At 38.7% G+C, this 24,028-nt stretch overlaps 1 protein-coding gene and 1 long non-coding RNA gene across 2 annotated transcripts in view; one reads left to right on the top strand and one right to left on the bottom strand.

Moving 5' to 3' along the window:
• The window catches only part of DBT (dihydrolipoamide branched chain transacylase E2), a 52,746-nt gene extending 45,105 nt beyond the window's left edge, over window positions 1–7,641 (bottom strand). The window contains exons 1-2 of the mRNA XM_029948264.1: window positions 7,590–7,641; window positions 2,914–3,037 (exon numbers count right to left, since the gene is read on the bottom strand). Coding sequence (XP_029804124.1) covers window positions 2,914–3,037; window positions 7,590–7,640 — 175 coding nt within the window. The 5' untranslated portion in view covers window position 7,641. The remainder of the gene's footprint in view (window positions 1–2,913; window positions 3,038–7,589) is intronic.
• Window positions 7,642–7,815: 174 nt separating this feature from the next.
• On the top strand, window positions 7,816–23,619 carry LOC115298190. The gene is made up of 3 exons (XR_003911649.1): window positions 7,816–7,833; window positions 8,757–8,822; window positions 23,466–23,619. It is a non-coding gene; the product is annotated as an uncharacterized LOC115298190 (long non-coding RNA).
• Window positions 23,620–24,028: the final 409 nt, after the last annotated feature.

Raw genomic sequence — 24,028 nt, 5'->3', positions numbered from 1 at the left:
AAATAAATAAATAAATAAATAAATAAACATTAAAAAAAAAAAAAGAAAAGTCCTTATCTTTGACTCAATAAGAAATTCCACTTTTAAGATGTTTTCCCCCTGAGGTAATTAAGATAGGTACAAAAAGATTTGTGTTCAAGAATAGTTGTAACAGAGCTAAAATGAAGACTTGGAATATCAGTCTAAGTCACCAAAACCTGACAAGTAAATATATTACAGCAGTACAAAACAATATTACACAAGGAGCAACATGTGCAAGGAGAACATGGAAATATAGTGCATAGTACAACTAGGGAGTAACACACAACTCCACATGGCCGAAGGTAATATATGTGGCAAGAAATCAGCCCAGATTTAAAAAGACTTTCTTTGGGGGGCCTGGATGGCTCATTCAGTTAAGCATCTGACTCATAATTTCAGCTCAGGTCATGATCTCACAATTTGTGAGATCTCTCTCTCTCTCTCTCTCTCTTCTCTGCCCCTCCCCTGCTCACACATGCACACTCTGTCACAACATAAATAAACAAATTTAAAAGAAAAAAAAAAAGACTTTCTTTGCCGTGCCAAGGTGAGGTGTCTGGAATTTATCCTAAAGGTAATCAGGAACCAGGTGTAAGGAAATATGGTAATAAATTTTCTGCAGCTGCTTCCATAAGACAGAGTCTGATTCACCACTACTTAAATCTATGCTGGCCTATCACTTGCTTGGACAATGGAATACAGCAGAAATGAAATTGTACAAATTCTGGAACCTAGACCTCAAAGGGCCTCGCAGCTTCTTCTACCTTCTCCCTCCTAGAACACTACCTTGAGATCCCTGAGTGAGGAGGGCTTCTAGTCTACTGGAGGATGAAAGGCTCTGTGGAGGAGGAATGACATTCCCCGCCCTCCACCGAAAACCGGCACCACTGTCAGACCTCACAGCCCAGATGATCCGCTGGCTGAATACAGCCATACTAGTGAGCTCGGCAGAGTGAAACCAGCAGAGGAGGCACCCCGGTAACCCTGAGAATACTGAGAAATCGTAACTCATTGTTGCTTTAGGCCACTATGTGTAGACAGGGCTGTTATTCAGGAATAATAAACCAACAGGGAGTATGATCTGCAATTTCAGATCTGTAACTTGAGATCTATAATTTTAGAAACAATTCTCTTGGGCAGGAATGTAGTCGATGGGGTTGGGGAAGAGGGGACAAAGCAGTGAGGAGGCTACTACAGGTAAGAAACTGAAGTATGGAACTTAATATATATATTTTTTTAATGTTTTTATTTATTTTTGAGAGAGAGAGAGAGAGACAGCATGAGCAGGGAAGGGTCAGAGAGAGAAGGAGTCACAGGATCCAAAGACAGGCTCCAGGCTCTGAGCTGACAGCACAGAGCCCGACGCGGGGCTCGAACCCTCGAACCGCGAGATCATGACCTGAGCCGAAGTCAGACACTTAACCAACTGAGCCACTCAGGCGCCCCTGGAACTTATTATATTTATATATTTTCAAAGCTGTCTAAAAAACAGAAGACAAATTTAAGAATCATGTAAAATGTAAAATGAATAGATTTAGGTAATCAATTTGATGTGAAAGAGGAATCAGGAAGACGCCAAGTTTCTAGCTTAAATATTTATTGAGTGAGGGGATATAGGAAAAGAACACTTCCAGAGCACCAAAACAGGGCTTTCGAAGATAGTAGGTGATCAATAAATATTTGTGTTAAATGGATTTATTCTTACAACAATACTATGAGTTAGTAACAATGATTAATCCCATATTACATATGATGAAATAGAAAGAATTTAAGTAAGTTGCTTAAAGGAACACAGCTAGTAACTGATAGACCGAGAACCCAAAGCTCAAGATAAGTGTTCAAAGAGTAGAGCAGGAAGTTTCAGGCCTCTTTTCTCTGAGAAGGGAAAAGACCAACTTTTAAAAATAAAAACCTGAGCCTGGGTGGCTCAGTTAGTTGAGCGTCTGACTCCTGATTTTGGCTCAGGTCATGACCTCAGGGTTGTGAGATCAAGCCCCTTGTCAGGCTCCACACTGGGTGTGAAGCCTGCTTAAGATTCTCTCTCCCCCCACCCCTGCCCACATCTCTCCCACAGGCATGTGTGTACATTCACATGCTTTCTTGCTCGCTCGCTCGCTCTCAAAATAAATAAAAATAAAATAAGGAAGTATATAAATCTTTTTAAAAAGTGGTGAAGACAGGGTTTATATGTCTTAGGATGTTGTGAAAGATGACCTATAAAAGGCATGGAAAGACTGATCTCAGGGGTTGGATCTGCCCGAAATTCCCCCATTTTTCACTGCTAGCACAGACTAAGTTACCCAGTATCTGTCAAAAGCTTAACGATGTAACAAAAGTCTAGGGTTCATTATCAAAGCTCTAAATGAAACACGGTGAGGGGGAAGTTTTAGTGCACTTGCCAAATCTAATACCTAAAGCCTCAAGTTCTTTACAGAGGGTAGAAAAAGATGAGAGAAAGGTATTTGAATAGAAAAAGTGAGAGGACTTTCTATGTTTAGAAGCACCTAGGGCTGGTTCTATCACACAATCTTAACACAACAGACTTAGGTAAGTGTTTCATGGAATCAACAATACAGGGAAAATACAAGGATACATACTGTTAAGTCAACAATTTACCTGACTGCTGCACTCAGATGAGTCAGATAACAAGGAACAATCCATTCCCCACAGCTGAAGACACAAGCATTAAGGGGAAGATGTGAAAGGCGGGAGGAGGGCACAGAAAAAAAAAATAAGGAAAGGACAGATTCAGGGAGAGCGAAGAGGCCCAAGCTAGACAGGAAAAGGTAACTTTTTTTTTTTTACTTTGATAAGTCTTCAATTACTTTTTAAAAAGTTCTGAGTAAGATACATAACCTTATATCATATGGGCTATTTTGAGGTCATACTTACCAGCAGTTGTTTTCAGCAACTGATGTGGATGACTATACTCGAATGAAGGATAACCGAAGAAACACACATATTTTGGCTTCAAAACATGAACATTACTACAGGTTTGCAAGTAGCGAACACAAATCTGAAGATGAGAAAACAAGAAAAGCAAAAGCTTTTATGAATGTTCTTGATGGCTTATCTCTGTAAGCATATATTCAGTTTCAAGTTTATTCTAAAAGTAGAACAGTCGTTATCGAAATACAAACAATATGAAATAATCTAGGCCAAAATCTGAACTGGCCAAAACCTGGTGTCAGGGACAATCAAGTTTAAAGTTATGTTATAATGCATAATATAATGAATTTATAATTCATTATAAATATTTATTTATAAATAAGAATTTTGTTCTTTTTCTAACAGCAAATAATATAAAAACAAATATTTGGTTTACTGATAGAAATAATACATTTAAATTATTGTGTAATATTTCACCTTAATTTCCAAGCTGTTATTGATTTCTGAAGGCAAAGAAAAACTAAAGATCCCCTTTCTAAAACACAAATAATCTTAAATCGTGCATCTTAGTTTTACTTTAAGAGCTAACCCAAAAGCAACTAATCTTTATTTTAGTCTTATTAACATTGAATTAGCATTGGATTAACATTCAAACCTAACTAAAATTGATAGCTTAAATCTTAGCAGATAGTCAAAGAATGCTCTCTCCTAAATCCCCATTTTCTGTGTCCTTCCTTTCTCCTTCAACTCCCATAACCCTGGCTCTTGGTCAACAACAAAATCAAAGACGTAAATCAACCTTTGGCTTCATCAGACATTCATAAATTTAATTTAGGGCCAATAAATGGAAGTTTTGAATTATATAGGTTCATCTTGATTTTATTTTATTTTTTTAAAATAGTTTATTGTCAGATTGGTTTCCAGACAACACCCCGTGTAGGTTCATCTTGATTTTTAAAAAAAATAGTTCTTTTAAAAATAACCTTTGAAAGAAAATTAAACTACTAGAAGGTCCTACTTTCAACAGCACAAGTTTTATTGAAGATCTACTAATCAGGCAAAGGAGGCATAAACTACCAAATATTTATTGAATGCTTACTATCTGCTGGGTACTTTAAAGGTCTTTAAATGCATCATCTTCTTATCTCATAGTTATCTTCTGGAATAGGTACATTAATCCTCTTCAACACATGAGAAATTAATGATCAGAGAGGTAAAGTGATTTGTCCAAGGTCCCATGGCAAACAAATGGCAACATTCAGCTCTGAAACCAAGTAAATTTGACTCCAAAGCCAAGGCTCTATCACAACACATTGTTATAAGTAGGAAGAATAGTCCCTGTTTTCTCCCTATTAAAACAAATAATCCCAATAATCCCTGAATTTATGACCTAGCTGAAACAACACACTCACACATACATACACTTGCATGGGCATGTAAGCTCTAGTTTTTTGTAATGAGTATCAGCAGCAAGTGTCAGAGGAGTTTAAGTATAGAGTTTTTTTCTGTTTTATTTTTTTTTCCAGTTGGGTTTGATCTAGGAAGGCTTCCTGGAGGAAGAGTTGAAGCCTTGCACCATAAATATTAATAATTAAAGAGCAGAAATGCACTTTTAAGGCAGAGGAAACAGCAAAAAGGAACTGCTGCAGGAACTTGTCTCTGGAGCAATGAGTGGCTTGATCAAATGTATAAAAGGGAGCAGGGTAAGTGGCTCAAAGACCGAATTACTGATGATTGTAAATGTCAGGATAAGGAGTATGAACTCGTACACTATAGGTTATTGAAGAAAAAGGACTAAGAAATTAATCTAGTTGCAGCTTGTTGATTAGATTATAACAAGTTAAGTCAAGTAAGAGAAGAAAAAGAAAGTAATACAGTATTTGAAGCATGAAAGAACAAGCTCCTGAAGTGATTTACAGTGGAAAAAGAGAAGCAACTTAAGTGCAACAGGCATTATGTCATAAACAGCAACTAAATGGATTAAGGCTAAAAACTTCATTAGTGAACTTCATTAGTGAAGTTGCTGGATGGAAAGATGAAAAAGCAATAGGAGGGAGAAAGAGAAAACATAATTTTTCAAGCTAACAAACACATTTTTCCTGGAAGCAGAATATAAAAAATAGGAGGTGAAACAAAGGTTTAGCAGATTCAAGTTAAGGAAATAAGTAATAATTAAATAAGCAGTTGTTGAGCATTCCCCAAAACGGGAATTTTGCTGGGCTTGGGAATTCAAAGCTACGTAAGCTACGGAATATAGTCCCTAATTCAAGTTGCTTCATTACAGGAAGATAGTAAAATAGAAAATTTCAGGGTTAATTCACTATAAGTTAATCAAGAGTCAAATGCATGATGCGTAGGTAGATTAGAGAACAATATAGATGTTAATCTTTTCTTATAGAATGTACAGTCCACACCTTCAAAGATAAAGACAAGGACATAGGTAATTATGACAGTGTTACAATGGGAGAAACCGAGTGGTAAAGGAACACAAAGGAGGGAACCTACCCAGGGAAAGTAAACTTGAAGCAAGATCTAAGGGATGAGTAGGAGTAATCTAGAGGATGAGGTGTGTTAGCAGAGGAGGCCATAAGAAAGGAAGGCAAGAGTCTTTAATTAAAACAGAGGAAATACATGTGCAAAGGTCTGGAGTCTGGAGTCAAGAGAGAGCAGTGTGCTCAATTAACTGAAGTTCAATACATTTCCAGTGTAGTTTAGTATGGGGTAAGGGTGAGGAAAGTGTCAGAGTTGGGGTAGCGATGGATAAGTTTCAGCACCAATAAAGCCTGAGAGAGTTGGAAAGATCCAGATCAAAATTGCCTCAGAGACTTCTAAATTTTAGATATTTTGCTTAGGGCAGTTTTAAGCAAGGAAATGACTTTGCCAAATTTGTGGCTTACTTTTTAAGATCATTCTGCCTACACTACGGAGAATGGGTTGGAGAGCCACCAGATTGGAGGCAGGCAGAAAGTCCAATTAGTCCTTATCCTGGTCAGACCAGAATAGTAGCAGTTGGGGGCAAGGCAGAGAACTAAATTTTGGAGATTTACAGATTAGAATCAAAAGAGAAACAGGTCTGAGGGTTTAGTTCTGGAACCTAGAATCCAATGTGCCACTGAGGCAGTACAGCAGACACTGTGATGTGACTAAAGCTAGCTCCTTCAAGACTCCTTGTGCTGGCAGTGGCCATGTAACATAGTTCTGACCAATGAGTCTGACCACCCCTTCCTCCTTCCTGCCTTGAATATGAACTTGTAGCAGCCCTTTTGTAACCATGTGGAAAAGGCCACAAGACTTGCTGAAACGACAAGCTTGATAAATATGAGCCACTTAACCCATGCCAGCTTCCATCTAACTTCGGGATGCATAGATACGTAATTTCCCATTTATTGGTTGGGTTTTTATTACCTGCAGCTGAAAAATACTTAATATGTATGCAATTGGATATTTCCAGGACAGTAGAATATACATGAGTCTGGAGTCGAACTGGCTTGAAGATTGGGGAACTTTAGGAATCATCAGCATATACATGGATAGAATCTAGAAAGTGCCAAAAGTGCTGAGGGCCAAAGTCAGAGCACTTAGAAACACCTATACATATTTAAAAGTTGGGCAGGAAAGGAAAATAGAAGATTGGGATGAAGTGGCAAACATATAGAACAAAAATATTGGGAAATTGGTGTTAACAGAAGCCAAACAAGGAGAACTCTCAAAAGAGAGGCCAATACCTAGCAAGGGGTAAATCTCAAGTTACACAGTATCCTCTGAGAACTCCTTTCAGACCTCTGACACCCCTCCTATGTGTTCCTGTAACTCTATAATGTCCCATCATAGCACTTTCTCAAGCTGTTATAATTGCTTGTTTATGTCTCTCTCTCTTTCCTCTGTCTTCCACCACAAGGCTGAAATTAATCTGAGTCGGCAGTGGTCTTATTCATATTTGAGTAAGTATGGTACACAGCAGTACCCCGCACACAGCAGGCTCTTGACAAATTTTGTAAAATCAAGGGTCAATCACTGTAAGATCTTAGGGAAGTGGGGTGCCAGAAAGTAAAACCCTACGCAAATGGGGTGAAACACTATGATTCCTAGGATATTAGGTGTTTGGTGCTATAAGGTTGTTGAAACGGAGGAACTTCAGGGAAGATGGTGGTGGGTCTTAGCTCTGGTGATAAAAAGGTTGGAAGATACGTGGCGCAGACACAAGAGAGAAATACAGGTCCACAAATGAAGTTTAAGCCTCTGCTCCTCGGAGGCAAGAATCCATGGTGTTATGCTTTGCTTCTTCCTCTAGACTATAAGTTCTCCGAGGCAGGGATCGTGTTGTCAGTGTTTGGCACAGTGGGTGCTTAATGAATATATAGCTCCATATCCTCAGTGCGTATCACAATGCCTAGCACCTACACAGAGCTCAATAAAAGGCTAACGGGTGAAAGGCTAGATGAGCCTGGGTGTAGATAAAGCTCGAACGCGACCGATTGGCCAGAGAAGCGTGGCCAGGTAAGGGAGGAGGGGGTCTCCTGAGCGGTCTGCTCACCACCTTCTCGGCCCTTCATTTAGCATACATCCTTTTACCTCTCCATCACGCGTGTCCTTTCCGCGTGGCACTCGGAAGACAAAGTAACACAACCTCCCCGGGAATACTCCCGACACATTACTCCTTCCTGAACCAAACCGCTTACCAGCCGCCCAGCATTCTGGCTCCAGGTTCTCAGCACTCGCACTGCAGCCATCTTACCCGGAAATGACAAGTGCTCTGCGGGTGTTAGAGTTGTCTCCCAGCGGCGACCTATCGGGAGCCGGGAAACGCACCTCCCCCTGAGCGGCCAATGGAGGGGGAAGGAACGAGCCTCCCACCAGACAGCCAACCAGGGGGCGGGGCGGGGCCCGAGATAAACACGAGTGGGTGGAGAGTCTGGCGCAGAGGTAAAAGAGCTTGCTGGAGGGGGAAGAAGTGGGGAGGAGTCAGCTCAAAGTTAATTACTGGGACAAAGTTGGGCCAGGCGTTGCAGTGTTCGCCAACGATCATCTTTTGAGTCCATGAAGTGGAAATAGAGACTGTTAAGGGACCACAAAGGAAGAGCACTTATCTGGAGAGTGATGGTGGAGACCTGAGGGTTGGCTTAGGAAATATCCGCTTTCAGCTTGTACTATAACAGCCATGATTACAGAAAATGGGACATTTCTATACTTGATGGCAAGGCTCGGTGCCACTAATTGAGTCACAAGACTATGCTGGAATACTACCCAGTGTGTGGTATTTCTTACTCGCATTGAGTGTTCTTGATTACCGAAATTGACTTTTCAATGTTTTTTTTTCCCACAGAAGATAAAGGTTACCCTAGTGTCTGAAGTAAGATATGTTATCTTTTCTTCTTAGAGGATGTTGTCAGATGCAGCTGCCCAGCATATGCGATATATGTCACAGACACAACTTTTACTTACTTGCTTCTTAGAGAAATGTTAAATTCAGGTCAAGTTAATTGGAGGAGAAGGTGGGGCGCCTGGGTGGCTCAGTCGGTTAAGCGGCCGGCTTCGGCTCAGGTCATGATCTCACAGTTCGTGGGTTCGAGCCCCGCGTCGGGCTCTGTGCTGACAGCTAGCTCAGAGCCTGGAGCCTGCTTCGGATTCTGTGTCTCCCTCTCTCTCTCTCTGACCCTCCCCTGCTCGCGCTGTCTCTCTCTGTCTCTCAAAAATAAATAAAAAACATAAAAATAAAATTGGAGGAGAAGGGGAAAGATCAGAGTATTGATAGTCAATCTTTCTGTGAACAACTAGGACTCCAATTTCTAGAAATGTTCAGGATGACGTTTTTCTGGTTCTTGCTTTTTACATGGGAATCTGTACAGATGTCTAGAGAATTAAAGAGAAAAAAATGGAAACAAAGACAACATTATAAGTCCTCAACACTGAAGGTAAGTTCACAGTTATTTCACAAATTAACTAATATTACCCAAACTCACACTTTTGTGTTTTATTTGCCTTTTAGTATATTTCATATACACACAGATTATTGTAAGCAATAATCCAAATCATTACTGTTATAACAAATCTGAGATGGTTAAAAGAGCTTTAATTTTTTTAACTGTCCTATCAACAAGACACTTTATGGGCGTTATTAATATATTTGATAATCCCACGTTCATGTGTGGTTTTATTTTTTTATTTAGACAGAGAGCACATGTGAGTCAGGGAGAGGAGTAAGCAGAGAGAGGCTCCACACTCAGTGCCGAATTCTACCTGGGCCTTGATCCCATGACCCTGGGATCATGTCCTGAGCTCAAATCAAGAGTCAGATGCTCAACCAGTTGAGCCACCAAGGCGCACCCCACATGTATTTTAAAAAGATGAAGTAGCTGTGCCTTTGAAATGAATTATTTTTCTTCCCAGGGCCCCTATCCCACCTCCTTCCTCTTAACTTTCCCTTTTAATTCTGCCTTCTCCTAAGAAAATATTTGTTTATTCTTTCCTTTTACTCTCTTTTTACCACAATGGATTCCTATTTCCACATTACTGTGTGTGTCCTTATCTTTTAACATTAAGAGTTATGCCACCTACTCACTGGTTAATCCTTTCACTTGATTCAAAAGAACCAAAGAACTATTTTTCCTTTTTTTTTAATTAATAAAATGACTGATTAGAACCCATCAATTCCACTGCTAGGTATCTACCCAAGAGAAATGAAAACATATCCACACAAAGACTAGTACAAGAATAATGGCAATAGCATTGCTTTTAATATCTCAGAACTAGGAACAACCTACTATCTTTCAACAGATGAAAAGATCAGCAAAATATGGCATATCTACATCATAAAATACTATTTATCCTTACAAATGACTGAAACACTGGTACATGCTATAACGTAGATGAACCTCAAAAATATTATGGGGGGCCCCTTGGTGGCTCAGTCAGTTGAGCCTCTGGCTTCAGCTCAGGTCAGATCTCACCTTCGTGGGTTCGAGCCCCGTATCAGGCTCTGTGCTGACAGCTAGCTCAGAGCCTGGAGCCTGCTTCCAGTTCTGTGTCTCCTTCTCTCTCTGCTCCTCCCCCTCTCATGCTCTGTTTCTCTCTGTATCAAAAATAAATAAAACATTAAAAAAATATTATGGGAAGTAAAAAAAAAAAGCCCAACCCAAAAGTTCATGTATTGCATAATTCTATTTATATGAAATGTCTAATAAAAAAATATATACATGAACCAAAAGAACTCTACAGAGACAGCAGATTAGTGGTTGCCCAAGACTAGGGATGGGGATGGGAAATGACTGCAAAGGGGCAAGAAAGAAATTTTTGTAGTGATAGAAATTTCCAATTATCAGACTGTGGTGATGGTTGCATAACTGTAAAGTATACTAAAAATTACTGAATTGTACAGTTAAAACAAGTGAATTTTATGGTATGTATACCTCAATGAAGCCGTTAAAATTTGTGTTATATGTTGATAAAAGAACAGTGTAACATATAGCTAAGTCATACATAATACCAAAAACGTTGGACCCATTATACAATTTAAGAAATAGAACATTTCCTATGCTGGTGAAGGTCACACTGATGCTTCTCCTTTTAACCCTTCATTCACCCAAGGTAAACATCATCCTGCATTGTGTGTTCAGCATTGCTTTGTTTCCATATGTTGTATACAGATCTCTAACAATATCTTGTTCGCCTTTGCTTATTCTTGAGTCTTATAGTAATGATATCAAACTGTATCTTCCTGGAACTAGCTTTTATGACCATAGCACAACTTATTTATCTATTCTCTATGTGATGAACATTTGTGCTGTTTCCAGTTCTTTGCTATTGCTATTACCACCAATGCTGCTACATACATTCTTATCTCTTGGACATGTGCAAGAGGTTTTTTTTTAATGTTTTATTTATTTTTGATACAGAGAGAGACAGAGCATGAGAGGGGAAGGGGCAGAGAGAGAAGGAGACAGAACCGAAAGCAGGCTCCAGGCTCTGAGCTGTCAGCACAGAGCCTGACGCGGGGCTCGAACCCACGACGTGAGATCTGACCTGAGCCGAAGTCGGAGGCTTAACCGACTGAGCCACCCAGGCGCCCCGCAAGAGTTTTTTTGTTTTGTTTTGTTTTGTTTTTTAGGGCCGTGCCTCTCAGATTGTACAGAACATTCATATCACCTGGGTATCTTGTTGAAATGCAAATTCCAATTCAATAAATCTGGATGGGGCCTGAAATTCTGCATTTCTAACAAGCTCTAGATGATACAGTTGTTACTGGTTAGCCAGGCATACTTTGGTCAGTAAGACAAGAATATATACTTAAAAATAGAATTGTGCAGGTGTGGGAGGCAGCAGCAAGGAGCCAGTAGTAGGGAGAGTGTGATTGAACAAAAGTTCTCGTGCCCTGACAATCCTTGCAGCTGCCCCCAGTTTCTCTAGGATTAGATTGCTAATTATACAAATGACTTTCATGCTTGGTGAGTTAGAATGTTGATTGTGCTTCAAGCTTTGGCAATCTTCCGGGATTGTTTACACCCGTGGCTGTCTGTATAAAACTGCTTGCTTGTGAGGAATAAAGTGGCAATGTGGGCATCACTCATGTGGCTCCTCCCGTCCTCATCCTTTGACTCTCTCTCTTCTCTTCCTCATCCCCTCATCCGCCCATCCTTGCTTCTGTGTGCCCACTTGCACACAACAGACAGGGCTCCTGGGTGGCTCAGTGGGTTAAACTGCTGACTTTGGCTCAGGTCCTGATTTTACTGTTAGGGAGTTTCAGCCCCACATTAGACTCTGTGCTGACAGCTCAGAACCTGGAACCTGCTTCAGTCTCCCTTTCTCTCAGTCTCTCTCTCAAAAAATAATAAAATAAAATAGAATCATGGAGGGGCACATGACTGCTCAGGCAGTAGAGCATGCTGCTCTTAATCTCAGAGTTGTGAGTTCAAGCCCCATATTAGGTGTGGAGATTACTTTAAAAAAATGAGTAAACTTAAAAAGAATTGTGGAGACTTTGATTACACTTACCCTTAACTTTACCCAAGATACTGAAAAATTGTTTTCCAAAATGATGGTGCAAAATATACAACAGCTGTTAAGGGAATAACCATAGTTTCTGATATGATATTGTCACACTTAAAAAGAATTAATATTTTTCCTAACTTAGTAGTTATAAAATGGTATCATGGTCCTAGTTTGAATTTCCCTGGTTGTTAATAAGGTTGAACAGATTTTCATATGTTTATCAATCATCCTTGAAGTGCCTGCTCATGCTTTTAGCTTATTTTTTCACTATTCTATACATATATTTTTCTTGTTGATTTGTGTAGGATTTTTTAAAATATATTTTAGATTGTAATGCTTTTTTCATTTTATGTGTTTTGGGTATATTCCTCCTTATCTTTGCTCTTTTGAAAGTGTCTTTGGTATACAGAGTTCTTCCTATTTTCCTTTTTTTAAAGTTAATTAATTTTGACCATGAGAGAGAGAATGTGCATGCACACACACAGAGAACCCCAAGCAGGCTCTGTGCTGTCAGCATAAATGCGGGGCTCGAACCCATAAACTGTGAAATTCTGACCCGAGCCACAAGAGTCAGATACCTAACCAACTGAGCCACCCAGGCATCCCTGGAGTTCTTCCTTTTCATAGTTGATCACATCAGGGTTTTTTTTTTGTATCATTAGTGCTTTTCCTGTCTTAAATATTTCCCCATCCAAAGGTCTTGAGGTATGCTACTGTATTTCCTTCACATTTAAGCCTTTTTGTTACACACTTGTATTCTGTTTGTAATTTTAAAAGTGAAATATTATTCACATACCATGAAATTCACCTTTTTAAAGTGGTTTTTAGTATATTCACAAAGTTGTGTAACCATTACCACTAATTCCAGAACATTTTCTTTTTTTATAATAGTTTATTGTCAAATTGGTTTCCATATAACACCCAGTGCTTCTCCCCACAAGTGCTCCCCCACTTCAGCCCTCAGTTCGTTTTCTGTATTCAATAGTCTCTCATGGTTTGTGTCCCTCTCTCTCCCCAACTCTTTCCCCCTTCCCCTCCCTATGGCCCTCTGTTAGGTTTCTCCTGTTAGACCTATGAGTGCAAACATATGGTATCTGTCCTTCTCCGCCTGACTTATTTCGCTTAGCATGACACCCTCGAGGTCCATCCACTTTACTACAAATGGCCAGATTTAATTCTTTCTTGTTGCCATATAGTACCACATCTTCTTTATCCATAATTCCAGAACATTTTCATCACCACCAAAAGAAACCTCATACCCATTAACAATAACTTCCCATCCTGGAAAACTCCTCCCCAAACCCCCCAAGCCCCTGACAACTACTAATAGGTCCATAAATTTGCATATTCTGACATTTCATTTCATATAAATGGGATCATATAATATGTTATTTTATGACTGGCTTCTTTCACTTAGCATAATGTTCTCAAGGTTCATCTATATTACAAATGTATCAGTATTTTATTCCTTTTAGTGGCTCAGTAACATTTCATTATATGGATATAACACATTTTTGTTTATCCTCTTATCAGTTGATAAACATTCGGGTTGTTTCCATTTTAGAGCTATTATTCATAATATTCATTATTCATAATATTCATAATAAACATTTTTGTACAAGTTTCTTTTTTTCTTGTATAAGTGTTTTTGTGGACATGTTTTAATTTCCTTTCACTTTTCATTTCATTTTTTAAAATATTTTTAACATTTATTCATTTTTGAGAGAGAGAGATAGAGTATGAGTGGGGGAGTGGCAAAGAGAGAAGGAGACACAGAATTCTAAGCAGGTTCCAGGCTCTGAGCTGTCAGCACAGAGTCCAGCACGGAGCTCGAACCCATGAGCAGTAAGATCATGACCTGAGCCAAAGTCAGATGCTTAATCGACAGAGCAACCCAGGTGCCCCATTTTATTTTATTTTAAATTCTACCTAAGAGTGGAATTGCTAGGTATCATAATACCTATGATAACATGGTCAAACCCTATGTTTGACTTTATGAAGAAATGCCAGACTGTTTTCCTAAGTGGCTGCACCATTTTACACCCCGCTAGGACTGTATGAAGATTCTGGTTTCATGTCCTCACTGACACTTATTATTATTGGTCTTTTTTATTATAGCCATACTAGTGGGTATGAACTGATGTATCATTTTGATTTTGATTTGCATTTCCCAATGACAAATGATGTAAAGTATCTTTTCATGGGCTTATTGGCCATTTGTATATCTCTTTTGGAGGAATGTCTATTCAAATTTTTTGTCTACTTTAAATTTGGTTATCTTTGGGGGCATCTGGGTGTCTCAGTCAGTTAAGCATCAGACTTAAGCTCAGGTCATGATCTCACAGTCTGTGGGCTCAAGCTCCACATCAGGCTCTGTGCTGACAGCTCAGAGCCTGGAGCCTGCTTCAGATTCTGTGTCTCCCTCTCTCTCTGCCCCTCCCCTGCTCACTCTCTGTTTCTCTCTCTCAAAATAAAGACATAAACAATTAAATTGAGTTATCTTTTTATTTTTTGAGTTGTAAGCATTCCTTATAAATTTTAGATACTAGACTCTTATCAGATATGATTTACAAATATTTCCTCACATTCTGCAGTTTGTCTTTTCACTTTCATTTTTTTAATGTTTATTTTTGAGAGACACACACAGCCACGCGCCCACACACACAGAGCAGGAGTGGAGGAGGGGCAGAGAGAGAAGGAGACACAGAATCCAAGCCAGCCTATAGGCTCTGAGCTGTCAGCACAGGGCTCAAAGAGGGCCCAAACCCATGATTGGTGAGATCATGACCTGAGCTGAAGTCAGACACTTAACCGTCTGAGCCAACCAGGTGCCCTGTCTTTTCACTTTCTTGATGGTATCTTTTGAAGCACAAAAGTTTTTAATTTTAGTTAAATTTAATTCCAATTAATTTTTTAAAATTGTTGGTATTTCAGGTCATATCTCAGACCTTTAATTCAAAGTCAACAAAGATTTACATTTATGTTTTCTTTTAAGAGTTTTATAGTTTTTGGGGCACTTGATTGACTCAGTCAGAAGAGAATGTGACTCTTGATCTTGGTGTCATGAGTTCCAGCCCCATATCGGGTGTGGAGATTACTTAAATAAAAATGAAAGTTAAAAAAAGTTTTATAGTTTTAGTTCTAAGATTTAAGGCTTTGATCCATTTTGAGTTAATTTTTGCATATGGTGTGAGATAGTTAAGTCTATCTTGAAATAGTTTTTGTGTATGGTGTGAGATAGAAATCCAATTTCATTTTTTCTTTTGGTTAACCCATTGTTCCAGCATCATAAACTGAAGAATTCCTCCTTTGCCACAGATCTGCCATCCCATCTGTTTACAAATCTAGTTCTGGTCACTAAGTAGTCTATTTGTCTGTCACTGAGCTAATCTCCCATTATTTTGATTATAGGAATTCTGGATTTTGAGAGGACAATTGTCTTCAACTTCATTCTTTTTAATTTTTTAATGTTTGTTTGTTTGTTTTTTTTTTTTTTTTTTTTTTTTGAGTCAGAGAGACACAGAGCATGAGCAGGGGAGGAGCAGAGAGACAGGGAGACACAGAATCCAAAGCAGGCTCCACACTATGATCTGTCAGCATACAGACTGATGTGGGGCTTGAACCCACGAACTGTGAGACCATGGCATGAGCCAAAGTCGGACACTTAACTGACTGAGCCACCCAGGTGCACCTTCAACCTCATTCTTTTTAAAGTTATTCTTGCTTGGGGCGCCCGGGTGGCTCAGTTGGTTGGGCCTCCGCCTTCGGCTCAGGTCAGATCTCACATTCGTGGGTTCAAGCCCCGCATCAGGCTCTGTGCTGACAGTTAGCTCAGAGCCTGGAGCCTGCTTCTGGTTCTGTGTCTCCTTCTCTCTCTCTCTGCCCCTGCCCCTCTCATGCTCTGTCTCTCTCTGTATCAAAAATAAATAAAACATTTAAAAAAAAAGTTATTCTTGCTCTTTGTTCTTTCATATAAATTTGAGAATCTGCAATTTAATCTCCGTAAAAAAGTCCTTATGGGCATTTGATTGGGATTTCATTGAAACTATGTTTTCAGGACATCTGAGTGGCTTAGCAGGTTAAGCTTCCAACTCTTGGTTTTGGTTTAGGTCATGATCTCACAGTTTTGTGAATTCAAACCCCACATCTGGCTCTGCACTGGGAGCTTGGAACCTGCTTGGGATTCTCTCTCTCTCCCTCTCTTTTTGCCCTTCCCCTGGTCATGTTGTCTCTATCTCTCTCAAAATAAATAAATAAATAAACTTAAAAAAATAAACTATATTTTCTATACTGTATCTAAAGATTCTTTGAGGTTTTCTATGTAGGTAGCCATATGATGGTGTTTCTACCTGTTCAATTTTACATCTTTTATCTTTTCCATATAGAATCTGCTAGACTTTCATCATCTGTGGGAAGGAAGCCATAATCATGGACATTCTTATCTTGTTACTGATTTTATTTTATTTTAATTTTTTATTTATTTTTGAGAGAGAGAGAGAGAGAGAGAGAGAGCGAGCGAGTGAGTGAGTGAGCAGGGGAGGGTCAGAGAGAGAGGGAGACACAGGATCCAAAGACAGGCTCCAGGCTCTGAGCCAGCTGTGAGCACAGAGCCCGATGCGGGGCTCAAACCCACTAACTGTGAGATCAGGACCTGAGCCAAAGTCAGACGCTCAACCTACTAAGCCACCCAGGTGCTCCATCTTGTTACTGATTTTAAAAGGAAGATGCCTAATGTCTTACTATTACTTTTTAAAAATCATACAAATTCTTGACTGTCTCATTTATATCATAAATTCTTAATTTTTTTATAGTTTGTTTGAATCAAGATCCAGATACTACCAACCATTAAACTTTATTTCATTCAATTTGTTGACGAAAATGGGACTATTTCTTGAGCCAGTTTTAGTAGGTTCTATTTTTCAAAGAATTTGTTTCTATCAGTTAAGTTTCAAATTAATTGGCAAAAAGTTGTTCAGTTTTAAGCTCTTGCTTAAAAAAAAGAGGTTTTGTTTTATCTATAATTATGTGCTCTCTTTTCTTTTTAATTTTTCTTTTTTCAAATTTGCTCCATGCCCAATGTGGGGCTTAAACTCACAACCCTGAGATCAAGAGGCAGATGCTCTACCAACTGAACCACACAGGAGCCCCTCCCTTTTTTTTTTTTTCAAATAGTGTGTATTTGTACTTTTTTTTCTTGATCAGTCTTACCAGAAGTTTGTCAATTTTATCATTCTCTTAAAGAACGAACTTTGTTTTGTAATTTTGTAATTTTTGCTTTTATCTGTATTAGCTCCTTTTAGGACTCATTTTCTTTTTCTTTACTCTTTTAATTTATTTTTTTCTTTTCAAAATTTTATTTAAGTTCTAGTTAACATACAGTGCAATATTGGTTTCAGGGGTAGAATTCAGTGATTCTCACTTACATAGAACACTCTGTGCTAATCATTACAAGTGCCCTCCTGCAATCCTTATCAAAATAACGCCAGCATTCTGAGCTGAGCTAAAACAAACAATCCTAAAATATGTATGGAACCAGAAAAGACCCTGAATAGCCAAAGCAATCTTGAAAAAGAAAACCAACGCTGGAGGCATCACAATTCCAGACTTCAAGCTATATTACGAAGCTGTAATCATCAAGACAGTATGGTACTGGCACAAAAGCAGACACACAGATCAGCAGACCAGAATAGAGAACACAGAAATGGACCCATAAACATATAGCCAACTAATCCTTGACAAAGTAGGAAAGAATATCTAGCAGTATAAAGACAGTCTCTTTAGCAAATGATGCTGGAAAACTGAACAGTGACATGCAGAAAAATGAACCTGGACCACTTTCTCACACCATACAAAAAATAAATTCATAATGGATGAAAGACCTAAAGATAAGATAGGAAGACAAAAAAAATCCTAGAGGAGAAAGCAGGCAAAAATTTCTTTTACCTCGGCTGCAGCAACTTCTTACTCAACACATCTCTGGAGGCAAGTGAAGCAAAAGCAAACATGAACTATTGGGACCTCATCAGAATGAAAACCTTCTGTACAGCAAAGGAAACAATCATCAAGACTAAAAGCAACCGATGGAATGGGAAAAGATATTTGCAAATGATGTATCAGATAAAGGGTTAGTATCCAAAATCTATCCAAAAGAACTTATCAAACTCAACACCCCCAAAAAACTAAATAATCCAGGGAAGAAATAGGCAAATGACACGAATAGACACTTCTCCAAAGAAGACATCCAGATAGCTGACAGAACATGAAAAAAATGCTTAACATCACTTATCATCAGGGAAATACAAATACCACCTCACACCTGTTAACAACAGGCAACATCAGATGTTGGTGAGGATGCAGAGAGAGAGGATCTATTTTGAACTACTGGTGGGAATGCAAACAGAGTGGGTGCAGCCACTCTGAAAAACAGTATGAAGATTCCTCAAAAAATTAAAAATAGAACTACCCTACTAGCCAGCAATTGCACTACTAGGTATTTATTCAAGAGATAAAAAATATGCTGTTTCTAAGGAGCACATGCACCCCAAGGTTTAAAGTATTACTATCGACAATAGTCAAAGTATGGAAAGGGCACAAAAGTCCATCAATGGACTAATGGATAAAGAAGGTGTGGTGTATATATATACAATGGAGTATTACTCAGCAATCAAAAAGAATGAAATCTTGACATTTGCAACTAGGTGGATGGAACTGGAGGATATTATGCTAAGCAAAATTAGTCAGAGAAAGACAAATATCATATGACTTCACTCATATGAGCTATTTAATATACAAAACAGATGAATATAAGGGAAGGGAAGCAAAAATAATATAAACAGGGAGGCGGACAAATCATAAGAGACCCATGCTCACTTCGGCAGTACATATACTAAAACATAAGAGACCCTTAAATATAGAGAACAATCAGATGGTTGTTGGAGTGATTTGGGAGGGGGGATGGGCTAAATGGGTAAGGGGCATTAAGGAATCTATTCCTGAAATCATTGTTGCACTATATGCGAACTTGAATGTAAATTAAAAAATAAATTAATAATAAAAACAAGTGCCCTCCTTAATACCCATCACCCATCTAGCCCATTCCCCAACCATGTCCCTCTGTCACGCCTCAGTTTGTTCTCTATCTTTAAGTCTCTTTTTTTATTTCCACCCCCATTCCATATGTTCATCTGTTTTGATTCTTAAATTCCACATATGAATGAAACCATATGGTATATCTTTCTTTGACGTATTTTGCTTATCATAGTACACTGTAATTCCATCCACGTTGTTGCAAATGGCAAAATTTCATTCTTTTTGATGGCTAAGTAATATCCTGTTGTATATGTACTACATTTTCTTTATCCATTCATCCATTGATGGACATTGGGGCTTTTCCATAGTTTTGGCCATTGTCGGTAATGTTATAAACATTGGGGTGCATGTACCCCTTTGAATCTATATTTTTGTATCCATTGGGTAAATAACCTAGTAGTGTAATTGTTGGACTGTAGGGTAGTTCTATTTTTAACTTTTTGAGGAAACCCCATACTGTTTTCCAGAGTGGCTGCACCAGTTTGCCTTCCCACCAAGAGTGCAAGAGGCTTCCCCTGTCTCTGCATCCTTGCCAACACCTGTTCTTTCATGTGTTGTTAATTTAGCCATTCTGACAGAAGTGAGGTGGTATCTTATTGTGTTTTTGATTTGTATTTCCCTGATGATGAGGGATGTTAAGCATCTTTTCATGTGTCTGTTAGCCATCTGGATGTCTTCTTTGGAAAAATGTCTATTCGTGTCTTTTGCCCATTCTTAACTAGATTATATGGTTTTTGGACTTACTTTCTAATTATTTTTTGGACTTAAGTCAACTTTCAGCCTCTCTTATTTTCTAATAGTAATATTTAATGCAAACTTTTCTTTTGAAGTTGTGGCTTCCTTGCATTCCTTAGATTTTGATATGTACAACTTTCATTTTGGGTCATACTTTAACATTTTTCTGTTAACATTTCTTCTTTTATCCATGATTTAATTACAACTATTTGTAAATTTCCAAACGTGTTTTTTGCTTGTTTTGCTTGTCTTTTTGGAATAAATTTCTAACAAAATTGCACTTTGGTTTGAGAGTATCACCTGCATGGTACAAATTCTTTTGTTTAGACTTGCTTTATGACTTAGTCATTTTTTATGTTTCAGGAGTTCTTTAAGAAAATATGTAATCTATAATAATTGATTGAAGAATATATATATGGAAATATGTATGTATATAATACATAATAGCCATTAAATCAAGCTTAGTAGTTGTTTTGTTCAAAATCCTTATCTTTTCTAAATTTTCATCTGCCTGATCTAGGGCACACAAAATTTTGAATATTTATATTTTCCTAGTGAATTCAACCTTTATTTTGTATGACTTTTTTGTCAATGATAATGCTTTTTGTATTAAAATCTAATTTATCACCAATATAGCTATATCAGCGATTTTGTAGTTGGTATTTATCTGGTGCATCTTTTCTATATTTTTATTTTCAACTTTTAATGATCCTTAATAGTTTAAGTGACTCTCTTGTAGATGTGAATATTTTTTATTAAGATTACAATCTCTGGATCTCAACCAGAGAATTACTTTATAGTTCCAGTTTTGTTAATTGTATATATGAACTTATTTCTACTTTCTTGCTTTACTGCTTTATTTCATGCCTTTTTTATGCTGATCTAAGCATTTTTTTCTTTTTGAAACATTGAAGTATATTTTCCCCCTTAGTTCATTCTTCCTTTCAGCTGGTTTAGAAGTTATATACAATGTTACTTTATTGATTATCCTTGAAATTTTAGCTTGCAAACTTCTCTTAAAATCTTAATTTATGTTTTAACTCTATGCCCAAAAGAGACCTTAGAATTCTCTTTTTTAATTTTTTAATTTTATTTATTTTGAGATTGAGAGAGAGAAGCGAGAGAGAGTGCTAACATACATATGAGGGGGAGCGCCGGGTAGGGGGGCGAGGCAGAGAGATGTGGAGAGAGAATCTTAAACAGGCTGTGCCCTGTCAGAACAAAGCCCAACGTGGGGCAGGGCTCCATCCCATTAATCTGGTCATCAGACCATGACCTGAGCTAAAAGAGTCGGATGCTCAACCCACTGAGCCATCCAGGTGCCCCAGGAGACCTTAGAATTCTGTACCTTCATCCACCTCTTGACTTACACCCTTTTGTTGTTGTCTGATGTGATTAAAATTTTTTTTAATGTTTTATTTATTTTTGAGAGAGTGTGTGTGTGTGTGTCAGAGGATGAGTGGGGGAGGAACAGGGAGAGGGGGACACAGAATCTGGAGGAGGCTCTATAGAGGTTCTGAGCTGTCAGCCCAGCGTCTGACACGTGGGTTAAACTCACAGACTGTGAGATCATGACCTGAGCCTAAGGTGGACACTTAATAGACTGAGTCACCCAGGCACCCTTGTCTGGTGTTATTTTATATATATATATTTTTTTTTCAGAAAAACTGACACATTTACAATTTCTTTGTTTCTCTTTTCTTCTTACACATCAGACTTTCAGACATTCCCTCTGAGGTAATTTTTCGTTCTGAAATATAACCTTTACAAAGTATACTTAGATCTTAAACTCAGTTTCTGTGTATCTGGAAATTATCAGTTTTTAATTTCATTGTCACTCTTGAATGATAATTTTGCTGGGGACTCAATTCTATGTTGATGGTTATTTTCTGTCAGCATTCTGAAGGTGTGAATGTGTTGTCTTTTTTTTTTTTTTAATGTAAGCTCTATGCCCAACATGGGGCTCGAATTCACAACCCTGAGATCATGAGTCACATGCTCTACCCAACTGAGCCAGCCAGGCACCCCAATCCATTGCCTTTTCTACTTGCATTGTTCTGTTGAGGAATTTATTTTCAGCTTAAATGTATATTCTTTGTAGATAATTGCACATACCCAGGATCTAGCACATCTCTACTACTTGTTATGTCTGTCAGTTTGATTCCCTAAGTCTCAATTCCTCACTGGCCAAATGGATACAATAACACCAACCTCACAGCTTTGTGGTGAACATGAACACAGAAAATGTATGTGAAAGCATTATCTATTTTTTTATGTTTTATTTATTTATTTTCTAGAGACAGAGAGAGACAGTGCGAGCAGGGGAGGGTCAGAGAAAGAGGGAGACACAGAATCTGAAGAAGGCTCCAGGCTCTGAGCTAGCTGTCAGCACAGAGCCTGACACAGGGCTCAAACCAGGAACTGTGAGATCATGACCTGAGCCAAAGTCAGACGCTTAACTGACTGAGCCACCCAGGCGCCCCTGAAAGCATTATCTAAATGCTTATTACTATTTACTCTTGCCTGGCTCCTCTCTCCATTGTATTACCATCTTGTTCACTTCGAAGTAGTTGGAATGAGGAAAATGGATCACAGCCAGGATTTCACAGCAAAATTAGAAATGAAGAGGGGAGCCTGGGTGGCTCCGTTGGTTAAGTATCCGACTTTGGCTCAGGTCATGATCTCATGGCTCATGAGTTCAAGCCCATGTTGGGCTCTGTACTGACAGTTCAGAGCCTGGAGCCGGTTTCAGATTGTGTCTCCCTCTCTTTCTGCCCCTCCTCTGCTTGCGCTGTCTCTCTGTCTCAAAAATAAATACACATTAAAAAAATAAAAGAAATGAAGAAGGCCAAGGATTCTGAGGTTAAGTTTCTGGAATAGGATTTAAGATGTAAAATAGGAGTAGAGCTTTTCTATTACCTCCCTTCTGCTACCTCCTTCCTTCGAATTCTTATTATCTCTTGCATAGATTATTACAGTCTTGTCATTTTCTCTTCAGGTTCTTAGCCCTATTTCGTCCTCCATATTTTGCCAGAGCCAACATTCTAAAATGCAGCTATTACTACTGCCTGACTAACATCTCATGGCAGGTCCCTGATATGATCAGGTAAAGTCCACGGAGTATGTTTTCCCAGAACGTATCTGTCGCAAAAGTCGTAGAACAATCTGTTCAGATTAGGAGACAATGGTGTTTACTTCAGACCACTAGGTTCATATCCCAGTCTTCAAGTTCACAACTGTGCGGACTTGTAGTAAATTGTTTAACAAATGCAGCTGTGAAACAGGTAAAAAGGGTAAGTACTTCAACAGGCTGTGAATGCATGCGGCGTAAGGCACCCAAACAAATGCTCTATAAATGTTGTCTGTGGGGCGCCTGCGTGGCTCAGTCACTTCAGCCTCTGACTCTTGATTTTGGCTCAGGTCATGATCTCACCATGGTGGGGTCCAGCTCCTTCAGGCACTGGTTGCTGAGCCTGTAGCCTGCCTGGGAATTCTTTTCCTCTCTGCCTCTCCCACTCTTTCTCTCTCTCTCTCTCAAAATAAATAAAACATTTTTAAAAAGTTGTCTGTTATGTTGTGGTTTATCATATTCTAATTTGTCTCCACTTAACTGTAAGTTTGTATATATTAAATATTATTTATATTATTATTGAGGATGATGTTGTAATTGATTACCTCTCAGTGTCTCAAATATACCTCCAATAAATTCATGGTAGAAACTGCCTTACTCTTCTTTGCTTACCTAGAGGCTTGCATATTATATGATACCCAGTTATTGTTGGAATTGGACCACAAACAGGATCAAGAAGCTGACTATTGTTTCTGCCATGGTTTAAGGTGAATGATGCACTCGGATAAGGCAGAATGACTGGCTTTTAGGTCATTATTAATGATTCTGATTCTGCCCTTTTCCACCCATCCCCAAATAAATCGTGTTTCACAAGAGAAAACGAATGCTATTACTACTACTGGTATTACTACTACTACTACTACTACTACTACTACTACTACTACACAACTACACACACACACACACACACACACCCTTGTAAGTAATGACAGGCTCACGGGTATCAAGGGACAGGCTGCTGAGACGCAAACCCGACCAGAGAGAAGGACCCTGCATTGCAGTGTCCAGACCTCTCTTACATCTTCAGCTCTAAATGTCTCCAGCTCTGGATACAGCAGGAACCTCGAGAAAACGGAGATACACAGAGATGTTTGAAGGAGTATGAGAGGCAACTGGAGAATCCAGTTTGAGTTGAAACGTAGGCTTTCTTCAATCTGCATGTTTTTCGGTATTCTGGGC

This window comes from Suricata suricatta, chromosome 8 (genome assembly GCF_006229205.1).
Source record: "Suricata suricatta isolate VVHF042 chromosome 8, meerkat_22Aug2017_6uvM2_HiC, whole genome shotgun sequence".
In the NCBI taxonomy this organism is placed as follows: Eukaryota; Metazoa; Chordata; class Mammalia; order Carnivora; family Herpestidae; genus Suricata; species Suricata suricatta.
This window is presented reverse-complemented; position numbering and strand designations above follow the sequence as displayed.